The sequence below is a fragment of the Podarcis bocagei genome (assembly GCF_964188305.1).
Source record: "Podarcis bocagei genome assembly, chromosome: 10".
NCBI lineage: Eukaryota > Metazoa > Chordata > Lepidosauria > Squamata > Lacertidae > Podarcis > Podarcis bocagei.
This window is the reverse complement of record NC_138135.1, coordinates 38,783,214-38,799,047: the sequence shown is the minus strand read 5'-3', so window position 1 is coordinate 38,799,047 and position 15,834 is coordinate 38,783,214. Positions and strand designations below refer to the sequence as shown.

General features: G+C 41.0%; 1 protein-coding gene and 1 long non-coding RNA gene across 3 annotated transcripts in view; one reads left to right on the top strand and one right to left on the bottom strand.

Annotated features, from left to right (window-relative positions):
* The window catches only part of CDK17 (cyclin dependent kinase 17), a 71,121-nt gene that overhangs the window by 3,068 nt on the left and 52,219 nt on the right, over nt 1–15,834 (bottom strand). For both annotated transcript variants that reach the window (XM_081209665.1, XM_081209666.1), the window contains exons 6-14: nt 13,044–13,100; nt 11,040–11,154; nt 10,090–10,184; nt 7,802–7,864; nt 4,904–5,027; nt 3,835–3,955; nt 3,251–3,348; nt 2,885–2,990; nt 912–954 (exon numbers count right to left, since the gene is read on the bottom strand). In XM_081209665.1, coding sequence (XP_081065791.1) covers nt 912–954; nt 2,885–2,990; nt 3,251–3,348; nt 3,835–3,955; nt 4,904–5,027; nt 7,802–7,864; nt 10,090–10,184; nt 11,040–11,154; nt 13,044–13,100 — 822 coding nt within the window. The remainder of the gene's footprint in view (nt 1–911; nt 955–2,884; nt 2,991–3,250; nt 3,349–3,834; nt 3,956–4,903; nt 5,028–7,801; nt 7,865–10,089; nt 10,185–11,039; nt 11,155–13,043; nt 13,101–15,834) is intronic.
* LOC308595511 lies at nt 5,035–11,032 on the top strand. Its single transcript, XR_014012069.1, has 3 exons — nt 5,035–6,555; nt 10,040–10,092; nt 10,631–11,032. It is a non-coding gene; the product is annotated as an uncharacterized lncRNA (long non-coding RNA).

The window sequence follows — 15,834 nt, the reverse complement described above, 5'->3', positions numbered from 1 at the left end:
CGGCTGGTACACCAGTAGCAAGTCAAAGATGCTTCACATCAGAGAAGCCACCTAAGCTTTCAAAGAGGAAGCCAAATTTGAATGTAAAGGTAAAGGGTAAAGATACCCATGCCCGTACGGGCCAGTCGTATCCGACTCTAGGGTTGTGCGCCCATCTCACTTAAGAGGCTGGGGGCCAGCGCTGTCCGGAGACACTTCCGGGTCACGTGGCCAGTGTGACGAAGCTGCTCTGGCGAGCCAGCACCAGCGCAGCACACGGAAACGACGTTTACCTTCCCGCTAGAAAGCGGTACCTATTTATCTACTTGCACTTAAGGGTGCTTTTGAACTGCTAGGTGGGCAGGAGCTGGGACCGAAAGACGGGAGCTCACCCCGCCGCGGGGATTCGAACCGCCGACCATGCGATCGGCAAGCCCTAAGCGCTGAGGATTTACCCACAGCGCCACCTGCGTCCCTTATTTGAATGTACCCAAAGCTAAACAAACAAACAAACAAACAAACAAACAAACAAACAAACAAACTGTCATGTAGAGGGAGTGCATCCCTGACTCCCAAGTCAGATGAAACACCTACACACAGTACTTCCATCATGTTCATTGGTTCTTTTCCAGCCTATTACTGACTCCACACATCATCTCAACACTGAGCAGCTAAAATTTGAAGGGAGGCCACCACCACTGCACAAAAGTGTTTCTAACAAGGGGCAAAGAACCCTTGTCAATTAAACCAATTTTTAATTTTTTTTATTTGATTGGCCAGTGTTCTTGCCCATGTTTGAACTGATCACACATACAATTTTGTACTCTTATCACCCACCAAGTAACCCACGGAACTCAATTTTCAGTGTTCATCTGAAAAGCTCAGTACAGATGTCTAAAGAGTAAAAAATAAATAAATGAAAAGCAGCTTACCTGAAGAAATCTTACTATCAGTTCAATTCCTTCCGAATCAAGCCTGGAAACAAACAAAACAAAGTTTAGCATGTAATAGTTATGCATTCCTAAAGCACTGCTTCAAGTAGAATCTAATAACTGAAGTGATGTGTATGTGTTTTCAGTGGAGAGAGCGCTCTGCAAATTTCAAATCACTCAAGAAGTGGAGCTATAATAAAAAACAAATTATACACAAACAAGGACTATGAGACCCTAATTATGCAACTCCACTAACAACGCTCCTCTGCCAATATGCCCATCCAGTACATTGTTTTTAACTCTAAAGCTAACGGCAGGATGAATGGGCATATGATAAGTGTGGCTGCCATCAAGGTATGTTGGGCAGAATTTTTTTTAAACAAATAGCATTATTATATAAGGCTACCTTCAGCCTGTGCTTAGACTCTGTCTCCACACACTTGTGTAAGGCAAATACGAAAAACCAGGAAAAATGAGAAAAACCAGGAAACATAAAACACATTCCATTACATGCTTCGTCTTAAAGTCAATAAAGCTTAAGTTCTAGAAATGAGTTCATTCCCACTTTATCATAAGGGACAAAAAAGTATTTGTTATGATTTGGGAACATAAGAACATGGCAAAAGCCTGCTGGATCAGGCCCAGTCCAGCATCCTGCTCTTACAGGAGCCAACAGATGCCTGTGGGGAACCCCCAAGCAGGATCGGAGTACAAGAGCCCTCTCCCCTCCTGTGGCCTCCAGGTTTTCAGAAGCACGACTGCCTCTAGCTGGGGAGACAGCTGAGTGCAGCCATCATGGTTGTAATAGCCATTGATAGCCTTCTCTTCCATGAATTTGTCCAATCATTTAAAGCCAGCTAAGTTGGTGGCCATCACTGCCTCCTGTTGGAGCAAGCTCCCTAGCTTTAAGTAGGTGCTGTGTTTAAATAAAGCACTTTCTTCTATCTGAAACTTCCCACATTCGGCTTCACTGGATCTCCTGGAGTTCTAGCGTTATGAAACAGGCAGGAAAAGTTTTCTCTATTCACTTTCTTCACGCCATGCATCATTTTTATAAATCTTTATCATGTCGCCTTTCCTTACTCACCTTTTCTCTAAAGTAAAAAGCGCCATGAATGCTGCCACCTTTCTTCAGAGCGGAGTCGCTCCGCCCTCTTGATCATTTTAGTTGCCCTTTTCTGAACCTTTTCCAACTCCAAGCTATCCTTGTTAAGGTAAAGGTAAAGGGACCCCTGACCATTAGGTCCAGTCGTGGCCGACTCTGGGGTTGCGGCGCTCATCTCACTTTATTGGCCGAGGGAGCCGGCATACAGCTTCCGGGTCATGTGGCCAGCATGACTAAGCCGCTTCTGGCAAACCAGAGCAGCACACAGAAACACCGTTTACCTTCCCGCTGGAACAGTACCTATTTATCTACTTGCACTTTGATGTGCTTTTGAACTGCTAGGTGGGCAGGAGCAGGGACCGAGCAACGGGAGCTCACCCCGTCGCGGGGATTCGAACTGCTGACCTTCTGATCGCCAAGTCCTAGGCTCTGTGGTTTAACCCACAGCGCCACCCGCGTCTCTCCTTGTTAAGGTACCTTGTTAAGGTAAGGCGACCAAAACTGTACACAATATTCCAAATGTGGTTACATAATGGATTTATATAACGACATTATGACATCGACAGTTTAATTTTCAATTCCTTTCTTAATGATTCCTAATATGGAATTTGCCATATTTCACAGCTGCTGCACATTGAGTTACATACTATGACCCCAAGGTCTTGTTCCTGGTTAGTCACTGCCAGTTCATTAGAAGGCGGATATTTTACAAATTTACTACCTACCTACTACGGCTAATCCAAGTGCTCTAGTCCATTGGGGAAGAATTAGCTTTAGATTCTAAATTGATATTTTCATGCTATGTACTCAGACAGATTTGTTAACATGTTCCAGTGTCTCCAAACACAACATAAAATAACTGTAGTACCTTGGAGCATGGTTGATTAAAGGCTGTGGCTTGTATTTGGGAAAGTTGTAGTTCCTAAATTCATCACTGGAAGTAATGCCTGGCCACGTTTCTTGTGATGGAGTTCCTAAGTTGAAAGAAAAACAAATCACACCCATACATGGACTAACAAAATGCAAGCAATTAAACATAGCATCTGAACCCAAAGTTCCCCCACCCTGCAACAAAGAAGAGATGGTAAGCAAGCAACTAAATTTTGGTTAAATTCAATAAAATTGTAGATTAATTTGCAAAAATTAAAAGTACCTCTCTTTATGGAACACTTTCAGAAATCCTCTTAAAAAGCATGATAACCCCAAAAATGTAAGCTAAGCGAAATCTATTTACCTAGAAGTCTGAAAATTAAGTGCAATTCGTCTTCAACAGTTGACCCGGGAAATAGAGGTCTTCCAGATGCCATTTCAAAAAATATGCATCCAACTCCCCTGCAGACAGAAAAAAATTAAATGACAGTTCAAAAATACAGATGTTCCCATTCTGGTTTCCAGTCTAGTTGTACTTAAATGCAACTTGGCTTTCTTGACCTACCCATATAGCGCTAGACATGGCAGTAAGAGCAAAACAACAATAATATAAAATAAGGTACTGCATTCTCTTTCTAATTGGCAAATATTGCATGCATGGAGTTTTCTCCACCTGATGGATCTCAATCAGTCTCACTACTGACATTTAGAGTTCCTAAGTAGGGAAACCTTTGCAGAGTTGATTTCTTAAGTAATTTGCTACAACTAAACCCAGGTTAAAACATATTTTTCTATTCTTTGCCTGCCTCCCTCCACCGCTGCTGTAAACTAAAGAAGTGCTTTGAAATGTTTAAGAACACTCTGCAATATTACTGAGTTTCGTATTCACATGTAGGAGACATAATTTCACTGAAAGCAAACATGGGTTAGTAACTGAGAAAGACATACCACATGTCAATTTGCGTTGAATATTCGGAAGATCCAAGGAGAACATCAGGCGGCCTATACCATAATGTGACAACCTCATTGGAATAGGTCTTCGTAGGGACAGATTTTGCTCTAGCCAAACCTTCAATGAGAAAATGTCACATTAGTTTCCTGTAGCTCTTCTGAAGCCTCCTGGCATTTCATATTACATTGCACTGTATAGATATCATCTGTGCTTTCATCTGTGCTTCTACAGACATTCTGTGTGGTTCAGAAGATACTGCTGAACACACTAAGTAGAAGAATCAGAGCAAGGGTGGGGGGACACGTGGCCGTCCAGGGGCTATTAAAGTCCAAACATCCATCACTCCCAGCCAGCATGGCCAACGGCCAGAGAGGATGGAGTTTGTAAGTCAGCAGCATCTGAATGGGAGGTTAGACAAATTTATACAACTTGCTGAAATACGCATGCTTGTAAGTGCTTTTCTGCTCTGTACCCAAGGACAGGGAAATAATCATAGCTCTGAGGAGTGACTTAATGCTTAATTCCCTTAATGTTTAGGGAAGCTTTTAATGTTTAATAGGTTATTCCATTTTAGTGTTTTGTTGGAAGCAGCCCAGAGTGGCTGGGGGGACCCAGCCAGATGGGCGGAGTATAAATAATAAATTATTATGATTATTATGATTATTACATTAATGCTTCCAAAGGGTGGTTTTTGAGGCTCCCAATAACTGTGCAGCCCCTGTGCTACTGAACAACAGGATAGAGCTCTGGCAAACTTCAAAACCATAGGAGCTATGTAGCCCCCAAGTTTCTCTGACACAGCAGGAAGAGCCGCTTAACCCAACTGAACTAAAGCTTAGGGGTGCTTGGGGGTTTCCCATTGGCATCTGGTTGGCCAACAGGATGCTAGACTAGATGGGCCAACAGCCTGACCCAGCAAGTTGTTCTTATGTTCTTAGAGTCTGTGCACTGTGGACATCCGAGCATATATGCACAATTAATTGCATGTGATTATATGGGAGGTATTCTAAAGAGTGCACATTTCCCCACCACCACCCTCAATGAAGCAAGCCATTCACTCCATACCAAAGTCTGCTAGTTTTAATTCTCCTCTTTCATTAATTAGTAGATTTTGTGGTTTCAGATCTCGATGTAGCACTTTTCTCCTGTGACAGTATGCCAAACCACGTAGAATCTGGTATAAAAATAACTATAAAAGGAAAGAGGAGAGAGAGAGAGAAAGGTTAATTCAAAATTAAACTTTCAGAACTGATAAGGAACCACTGCATGGTTGATTATCTGATCGTAACTGCCAGTCTCCAAAAGCAACATGTACACTGAAAACAAAGAGAAATTCTTCTATAACGGCAACCTGTTTTCAGGTACCAGCTACCTTAATTGTTATTAGCAAGCTTATCCTTATCACTCAAGTGAATTCTTTAAAAATACCCCTCTCTCATTGCTGCCTCCAATTACCTTCCCTTACACCGCAGTCTTCTATTTCAAATGCAGTGAAAAGGAGATTGCAGGTTAACTCAGTGACATGCTAAAGCAAATGAAAGGCAGCTCTGCATATCAATGTATCTTTAATCACATTTGTCATACTTTCCCTTCAATTTAGATACCACAATAGCCCCGTGCCTGTTTCCTTATGTTCCTTCCCCTGTTGCCTAAATTTGCCTCTTGAATCAACCCTTTGATATCCTCCATATTTTCTTTTTCTGTGTGTGTTTCTATGCCTGAGCAGGTGTCTGCTGCTGCTGCTGCTGCAGGTTCTTGGCTAAAGACAAAAGTGTCCTCATAGAGCTATTTCTTCATACAAGAAACAAGCACACTCCAGCTTATTATTATTCATCAGCTGACTGAGAAATGCGCACACAATGCCTTGGCACATTGCCACACATTTCACTGCTGAATTCTGTCACGGAACAGTTTGGGAAATGGTTTTTGAACAACAGCAAACCCAAAAAAGGTTGTGGTGCTTTTTTCGTGGCTTTGCAAACCGTTTTTTCCTCAAAAAACGTTTGGACAACTGTTATTCTCTTTGGCTCTCTTTTAAGGATTTCATTACCAAACCACATTGGGCTACCCTTCTTCGCATTAATTCCTCAATGCCGGGGATGAGGAGAGCAAGATGTCCAATCGGAAGCCTACATTTGCTTGCCTCCATGAATATTCAGTATCAGTGTTTTCGTGTCCCCAATCTACACCCACACTGTGGGTATTTTTTGCATCAAGAGACGAAGGTAAAAATCCCGCTCTGAGAAGATGACTGCTGTAGAACAGCAGCTATTAATCATTTGCAGAGCACTCTCTGTCACTGAATCTTGCCCTTGTTCCCAGGAGCTCAGGGCAGCATACATGGATTTTTATTTTTATTTTATCCTCCCATTCCTCCCCTATGAAAAAGGTAGATTAGGCAGAGGGAACTGCAGGTCTGAGCAGGGCCTTGAACCTGGCTTTCCTACATATCAACTCCATGTTTTAGTCACAGCACCACCTTTGTAATAGCCTTGTGGGGTGATCAGTGGCCCCTTAACAATACCTGGAGATGTCAAAGATTGAATCTGGGACCTTCTGCAGACTGAGTAGATGCCCCACCACTATGCTACAGTCCTGGCCCAAACTGAAGAGATAGGGAAGGATGCAAGCAGGTGGACACAGTAGCTCTTTAGCAGACAAAGATTATAAAGATATACGCCTTTAGGCACCAGGCAAAAACATTCCTCTTTAGCCAGGTCTTTGGCTGACTGACAATGCCCTTTTAAATTGGGTTGTTGTTGTTTTTATTTTGATTATGCATTTTGTGTTTTAATATTGTGATTATATCATGTGAGCCACCCTGAGACCTGCAGGTATAGAGTGGCATAATAATAATAATAATAATAATAATAATAATAATAATAATAATGGATTCAGATTTTTTAAAAATCCTGAATAAGCTGCAAGGGCCAAATATATGGCCTGTAGACTACTTCAGCTCATTGTTAACCTGCATGTGTTAAAAAACAATGATTTTATTTCATCTGACGTACAGTCATGAGTGTTGGGTGGGTAGGTTGCCTCTTTCAAATGCTCCTATACAGTCGTACCTTGGAAGTCAAATGGAATTCATTCCGGAAGTGCGTTCGACTCCCAAAATGTTCGGAAACCAAAACGCAGCTTCTGATTGACTGCAGGAAGCTCCTGCAGCCAATCAGAAGCCACGGAAGCCGCGCTGGATGTTTGGCTTCTGAAAATCGTTCAAAAACTGGAACACTCACTTCCGGGTTTCCATTGTTTGGGAGCGGATTTGTTTGGGAGCTAAGGCATTCGAGATCCAAGGTATGACTGCATATGCCATGGAAAGGCTTTAGGTTATCAATCCAAGCCCCTTACAAAATATTAGCAGCAGCCTCGGTTTTTAAAAGTTATTTGCTGCTCATTCAACCCTTGGATAAACCAGTCCGCACCCCAAGGTTAAAAGGTCCAGTTTTTTCCTCCCAACGGAAATTATTTTGAGATCTAAATCAGATGGCTTAAAAAAAATGGGAGGATTGCTACACCGAATAAAATAAAAGGATCTATGAAAGGAAGGGTCCAGCAATGTTATAATAATTTGGGCATAAAATCAACTGGAACACTTAAAATAGCCAAATTTCATGTCATTCTGGCACGCTATAGGGTCATCCACATTTACTCCACCAGTCATCAAGTAAACAAGCTCTTGCTTGAGAAACACGAAATGTTTGGTTCACTGAAAGGCAAGCAATTACATGCAAAACTATGTAACTTGAATACTTGCCAGTTAAGAGGTTCTCTTCAATAAAGCAAAGTGCTTCTATGCAAATTTCACAGTGGTTTACTAATTAAACCTGCTTTCTGAAGGGGAAATTACTCAAATAGGAACACCCCCTCTCACATACACTGAAAAATATATAAATATTAAGGAGCACCAATTATGAAAAAGAGCAAAATGGTTGGAATATAGTGACTATGACTTACCTTTACATTGTGCATACTCATAATGTTACCACAATCATCCATATACTGCTTTAAATCTTTGTCCTGTGAAAACAAAAATAAGGTGTTAAGTTATCTACAATAGGAATACAAAGTTATGTTTATTTATTGCTACTCCTTAAAGTGTTTATTTCTTTATTTCTTTAGAGAAGAGAGAGGTGCCTATTCTGGCTGATGGACCAGGTGTTTATTTCCCTGCTCCTGGTGGGCCAAATCTGACAGGTGGGCAGCTTCATCCATCACTATGACCTCGGGTGATGCTGTGCCTCAATGCTCTGACTGTCGTTGCACATTGCCTGAAAGTGTGAGGCTCTTTGGAAAAGGCCTTTTTGGTTTTCAGAGTTTAGAATCTAAGCCACACAATCTAAAAGGCTCAGGGAAGATAGCTACAACCCTGCCAATCTATATCAGGAATATCGTCAGATTAAAACTGGAACCATTAATTGGTAGATTACTCAACTGAAGCTTAGTAGGACCAGTTTTGAATGAGAGGGTAAATTATAGACAGTGAACAGACACACTTTTGAGGAATTTTGGTCTCCCCTAAAGCAAGAAAAGAAGGGAAATGTTGACGAAAGCTTTCACCTCTCACAATACTGCCTTCTATTTGTTACAAAATTCATTTAGCATTTTCAGCATTTCAATAGTCAAAAAGGATTTGGGACACACACACAAACAAACACAAGATTATATACTGCATCAGCAAAGAGGCAGATGATTAATCAAATCTTTTTTATCATTTGGCAGTTCAGCTTTAAAACTACTCCTAGGAAATGCTTATGTTCAGACTTTGGTGAACCTTTGAAGGTAAAACTTTTGAGGGAAGTAGCTAAAATACCTCTCTGTGCATTCTTATAATCTGAACCAGGCATAGGCAAACTCAGCCCTCCAGATGTTTTGGGACTACAACTCCCATCATCCCTGACCACTGGTCCTGTTAGCTAGGGATGATGGGAGTTGTAGTCCCAAAACATCTGGAGGGCCAAGTTTGCCTATGCCTGATCTGAAATGTATGAACAAATTAAATAATTGTGCGTGTTTGCAGCAGACACAAAAAGTTCAAGATGGAGCATAGGGGAAGGGGTAGAATAAAGTATGTATACCCAAAACTAGTTGAAACCAAAACTGAGTTGCTCCAGAAAGACACTGATGAGCTAGCACAAAACAATACTTTGGAGGCCTGATAACTGCAGAAAACTATGGATGAAAGTCATTAGGTCAAACTCAGAAAAGGCTGGGGGAGCGGGAAGTACTCCTGGTTGCTTGCTACTGAAATATGAACAATTTAAGCACAAAAATGGATCTTGAAACAATCTCAAAGCTGTATCACCGAATCCTATTAATGATAGTCCCTTTCCTATCCTTTTCTGCCCCAGGTTGCAGACCCAATGAATCACCCTGTCTCGTCAGGCTTATCTTTTGTTGTAACCACAGACACTGAAGCAGCACAGAGACAGCGTTTTAGAAGGTCTCCACCTTGTCCTCATAGCAAATATATGATTAATTGCCCAACTTCTCTAATATAGAACAACTGCATTTTCTAGCATGCCAATTAGGCACCCAAACATGAGAGTGGATTGGCTGTATATTCTTTTTTAACAGTGCCAGCACAATGTAATAAGGTAAGTCATACTATAAATAGCTTAAGGTAGTGCTGAAACAGCATTGTTCCTTGCCCCCCCATGGGGGGGGGGAAGTAGTTGACACAACAGCTGGAATCCTGAAAACAAAGAGCACAAAACAACTGGCTTTCAAAAAGAAAACATTTGGGCTATTTTAAGATGTAAAATAGATCTCTCTGTTTCTGTAACAGAATATGAGGAAGATGTACATCTGCTGTACATACAAAACTTTAGAAGACAAATGCATTAAGTATAACACACTCAAATTATATATATAAAAAATAAATTGTTCAGCAGCACCTTAGAGACCAACTAAGTATCTGAAGAAGTGTGCATGCACACAAAAGCTTATACCAAAAATAAACTTAGTTGGTCTCTAAGGTGCTACTGGACAATTTTTTTATTTTTATATATATATTTCGACTGCGTCAGACCAACACGGCCACCTACCTGAATCTACACTCAAAGAGTTTTGTAGCAAAAAAAAAGCAACCTTACTACAATTCATACAAGAAATTGTGGTAACGGAATGAATTAATTAACGCCGCTGCCTCCCACAATTCACATATACTGAAACAGTATCATTATATTTCTCTAGGGTTAAACAAATTCAAACAAGAAATTTGAGTGGGAAAGAAAACAACTTACCAGGTACTCAAAGACCAGAGTTAATGATTTGTCTGTATGAACAATATCATGTAGCGTAACGATATTTGCATGTTTTAGATCTTTTAACAATGACACTGCAAAAGGAGAACAGAATTAATAGCCAGGACTGGTAAATAAATGGAAAAATTGAAGTGTACAGATATTAGCGTGTCAAATGGATAGTGGACAGCTCTGTCTGGAAATATATAATTTTTTTACACACCATTATTTCAGTTCATGTGCTACAGATCCAGGCAGAAATACAATTATGTTCTGCAGGTGAAATCAAAGGATCCAAAGGCCCAGAGTTTTCTCTGAGTGAGTGGGTTAGGCATACTTTTTTCTGTAGGGGCTTGAAAAGCAGAGGCTTAGCCCCAGGGAACTATCTTGGTGATGATCAAAAGGGGGCATATGGAAGTCGTGAGGGAGAGGAGAGGAGAGAAAAAATATAGGATGAAAAATGCCATATATTTCAAGTGGGGGCGGGACATGGTTTAGATTTGCTGTCACACCAAGATAACAGACTGTTTTACTATGACAGGGTTATGCTCAAGAGGAGTTGTTTCTCATGTCTGACACTTGGGCAAGCAAACAAAAAGACAGGATGCTTCATCATTTATAACTGCTGGGAATGTCACAAGATGCATTTCTGGCAAAGAAATATACGGGCAGGGAACAGAATTCTCTGTCACATGAATTCAAGTTGATCTACAGGCTTGAGGTAAGTCTCCAGGATTTCAGGCAAGGTTCTTTCCCAGCCCTGCCTAGGGACGGCAGGTTTCGAACCTGGGATCTTCTGCACGCAAAGACAGTGTTCTGCCATTCCGCTACAGCCTTTCCCCTCGGGTTCAGGATTTGATGCATTTCTTCACAACACACAAGTCATACTACTGGAGTTCCAGTTGGTGGAACCATATAAAATGCAATTAAAGAAAAGAAAATCAGCTTACCTTCTCTAATGGCTGTGCATGGTGCCCCCTCTTCGTGTTCTAATCTGATTTCTTTCAAAGCTACCAAGTTTTCTGTCAGCTTACTTCTTCCCTTATATACAGTTGCATAGGTGCCCTGTATAGCGAGGAAAATGACAAAATATATGCACTCACAAAAACTGTTTTAGAGTTCTTCTCCAGCTATAGAAAAAAAGCAAGCCAAACTTTGATTTTTTATTTTAAAAATCATAGAATCATAGACTTGTAGAGCTGGAAGGGACCCTGGGGGCCATCTAGTCTAACCCTCTGCAATGCAGGAATCTCAACTAAATCATAAATGACAGACAGCCATTCTGCTTAAAAACCTCCAAGGAAAGAGAGTCCACCATCTTTTGTGGAAGTCTGTTCCACTGTTGAACGGCTCTTCCTGTCAGAAAGGCCTTCCTGATGTTTAGTCACCTTTCTTGTTAACTTAAAGCTACTGGCTTGTGTCCCAGGCTTTGGAGCAGGAGAAAACAAGCTTGCACTATCCTCCATGTGATAGTCCTTTAGATATTTGAAGATGGCTATCATATATTCTCAGTCTCCTCTTTATCAAGCTAAACATACCCGACTCCCTCAACCATTCCTCATAAAACTTGGTCTCCAGACCCTTGATCATATCTTGATTCCTCTCCTCTGCACACATTCTAGCTTTTAAATATCCTTCTTACATTGTGGTGCCCAGAACTGGACATTTCTCCATCTTGTCCATGCAGAAGACCTACCACTTGCTTGTTCCTCCTCTTGCTTTGAAGATAGTCAAAGAAACCTTTTGGAAATCATTTTTAACCTCCCTTGCAAGCTTGAGTTCATTCTGAGCTTTGGCCCACCTGACCGTCTCTCTGCAACATTTGACTACTCGTGTATACTGTTCCTTCATGATTTCGCCTTTCTTCCATTTATTATACATTCCCTTCTTATATCTCAGCTCATCTGTAAGCTCCTTATTGAGTTTCAAAAGGGGTTAAGTTGGCACTGTGGTCAACATCTGTGCCAAACAAGCACTTAAGCATGGTTAGGGCAAGTAGAGATAGTTTTCACTCTGAATAACAGAGGTGGAAAAGAGCCAATCAAGGGCTAACCATGGGATTGTTTAACCATGGTCAAGCAACTGTGAGTGCAACAAGTGTACCAGATCTCCTTTACATGCTTATTTTTCATTTCTTGGGGGGGGGGGGAATTGAACACATAGGGTTGCAGCTAATGCTAGTGCAACTCAAGAGTAGACTGACTAAAATTAATGGACACGAGTAACTGGCACATTAATTTCAATGAGCTTACTCTGAGAAGGAATTAGTTTGAGATAACCCAAAAATTATGTTTAAATGAATTCTTGAAAAAAATGCAAAGAATGACAAAATCAAATAGTCCTCATCTATGAACCACTAAGGCCTAAAATAACAGTGTTAAGGTGTAATGGTGCAAATACAAGAGTGCAAATATCATTAGTGTAAGAAGTATATATTTTGTAATATAATGTTCCCTTAGGGCAACTCATGCAATGTATAACCAGGCAAAATCAGACCACATAACATCTCTATATGCTGAAGATGCCCTCACAAATCAGATGACTCAATTGAAACTGTCATGTCTGTCTCAAGCTTTCATTTGTTGTCAAGTATTCATCTCTATATAACCACTGCTGAACATGACAGCTGTTAGGCATAGTTATTACAAAGGAAAACCATCATGCCTTTAACAAACAAGGCACAGTTACTAGTTTTCCAGCCTGCCCTATTGCTTATCCTGAACAGTCAAGGATTTAAAAACATAAATGAAAGGCAGTGGATATAATGTTGGTTGTAGACCTGCATAGACTCTGTTGGTTTCAGCAAGTGACTATCTATCACTGTCACTCTTGTGAGAGAAAAAACAAGATTATAAAACACCTTACACATTGAAAAAACGTTGATGTGAGTATTAATTTATTGATAACAAGACCCACATCTCTTGGGGGGTTGTAGGGTGGAATAGGATACATACCTCACCAAGCTTTTCCAATTTTATGTAAGTTTCCATTTTCCCAAATCCGATTTCAGACTGTAATAAAGGGGGGGGGGAGGCAAAAGGCAAATTCATTTAGAACTACTGTAATAGGTGAGATACTCATGAAGAACTGTTCACCTATTGGAAAACAAAACTGAGGAAGTAATATGTCCATGCAGGGTTGGGATAGTCTATACCAGGATAAAAACTAGGGCCTGGAGCTGCACTTTCTTTAGTGGACTTCCTGCCTGTATCTTCCCAATGCAGCCCACTTATCCTTTTGAAATCTGCTTCTGGGGGTTAGAAGATTGCCTGGAACAGCAACAGATGTGGCAAATGGGGAACTGAAGCAGGAAGAAAGAATAAGCAAATATCAGAACTCCCCTTCCCTTGCCACCTTTGCAGAAGCACTGGCTCACTCACTGAATCTAAGCCCTGGCTTTGAATGTCCCAGTAAAAACTGGTTTCCCCACTCCGGGCGTACAAATTGGTCCCAGTTCAAAATATTAACTCTACCTCAGGTGCTCTGGGAAGCAATGTGAAAGGAGATTACCCGCAGCCCAGTAACAGAGTTTGTGCCAGGTCCTTTGGAACTGGATTTGCTAATTTACTGCAGAAGTCATCATGGGCCCTGATCCATCTCCCATCAAAGCAAAATATGAATGCATGACTAGTTATGCAAGAACATGGATGGGGAAATGTACATCAGAAGATGTATCCCATTCAAATTAATATATAGACGCTACCCACACCTTGACCGAATGAAATTTTTTTTTTTTTTTAGAAAACCCAGCAAGAGATATGTGCATGCAAGTCTGCTTATCCTATCAGACCTACTTAGCTGGATTGGGATGAGAGGCTGTGGTTTTCTTTATTATGCCAGCAGCAGGTTGCAAAATCTTTCCTCATGTGGCCTGTCTTCCCACACACTTTTCTTTTCCCATATAAGACTCTGAGGGCTACTTCTTACACACGCTTGGTCCATGAGAACAGATACCAAGGTACAAAATGAATATACACAAAGACAAATATTCATTTATTTCCCAAACGTTTAGACCGCCGTTCATCACACATAGCAATCACAGGAGGGTTTCCAACATCCATCTAAAAATATGGTTGATAATAAAACTTTTTTTTGTGTCAAACAGTAAAAATATTAGAAGTGCAGATTAAAAACCTAAGACCTTGAACTACCACAATAAATTTCCTCTGAAGGCTTGGAAAATTAAGTAAGTTTTAATGGAATTCCAGAAGTGCGGTTGCCATCCACACCTCCAGGGGGAGAGAATTGTATTGGCATGGTGCCACAACAGAGAAACCCCTGCCTAGCTTGCTTCACCCCCTGGTAGGCCAGGACATGAAGTGCATATGCACACACACAGCCATACACACACACTTTTTTTAAAAAAATGGACACTTTCCCGCTTAAAATACATGCAAGCAGTGGGCCAAGCCTTTTCCACTCACTTGGTTTTAGAAAGACAAGAATCTTGATGTAGGTTGCATGTCTTTCATGATATATGTAAGAGCTACGAGTGTTTTGTACTTCACCCAAGAACAATACGCTGCTAAAAAGCACCTCTTTCCCTAGCAAATCAAGACGTTAGTTTCCTCCACCACCCCTCCATTTTACCACTGAACACCAGGAAAAGCCTGGTAAAACTGGTAATTTTCAGTGCCATTTCTGAAACTAACTTTTGCTGGGTAATTGCTATTCTTCCCTTGACCCAGTAGTGGGACTAGAGTCCTGCTTTCACACCAACTCTTAACTGCAATTCCTGTACTCTGCTTGCAAAAAGTGCATTATTAAGAGACTTCAACTCATTATCTTCAGTAATCCCGAATATTGCTTCTCCTGTGCACTGAAGCTATACATAACAGAGAATGTTGTGTTGCCTCAAAGCTTTATTGCTGTCTCTGTTGGGGAATCTATTTATACATAAGTATAAACAAAGTAGAAATGGGAAGGAACAATAGTATGCACACAGTACAGTCCTTAAGAAAAACAAAAAACTACTAGCCTTTAGGGAAGGTTTTACAGAATTTTGTTTTTAAAAAGTAGTAGTAAATGTTTCTCATTATTTGTGCTCCTATCACAAACCAGGGTATGATTCTAATCAACTTCCTAGGGAGGGAGCCCCAGTGACAGGCTTAAGATCATGTTGTATGTGGGTTTCTACAGTGCTCCATTTACTGCAGCAGAGAAAGAGTAGGATGGAAAAAACAGATGACCCTTCTGATAAAAAACAAAGAGTTTAAATTACTTAGTATATGGAACTAAAAACCATTATCAAGGACTTATTTGGAGGGTGGGGGAAGTCTGCAGAAATAAAACAATCACAAGGTCCTGTTTAAAAGGGGGCCAGATAAACATGACAACTGAATGCCCCCCACCAACCACACTTCAGTTGGCAAGGATGATTTCGATGGGAAGCTAAACATAGAAAGACAAATAGCAACATCAGTTCCTCGCACCCTCTTAGGTCACTGCAAAACAATCCTGAACTAATTATCTAGAGCAGAATCATGCAGTGGGATATGAACAATGCAAATGGTGGCAGCAAGGTGGCTGACACTCAGGGAGGGACTGGGCTGCAAAGTACAGTGGTACCTCAGGTTACAGACGCTTCAGGTTACAGACTCCGCTAACCCAGAAATAGTACCTCGGGTTAAGAACTTTGCTTCAGGATGAGAACAGAAATTGGGTTCTGGTGGCGTGGCAGCAGCGGGAGGCCCCATTAGCTAAAGTGGTACCTCAGGTTAAGAACAGTTTCAGGTTAAGAACAGA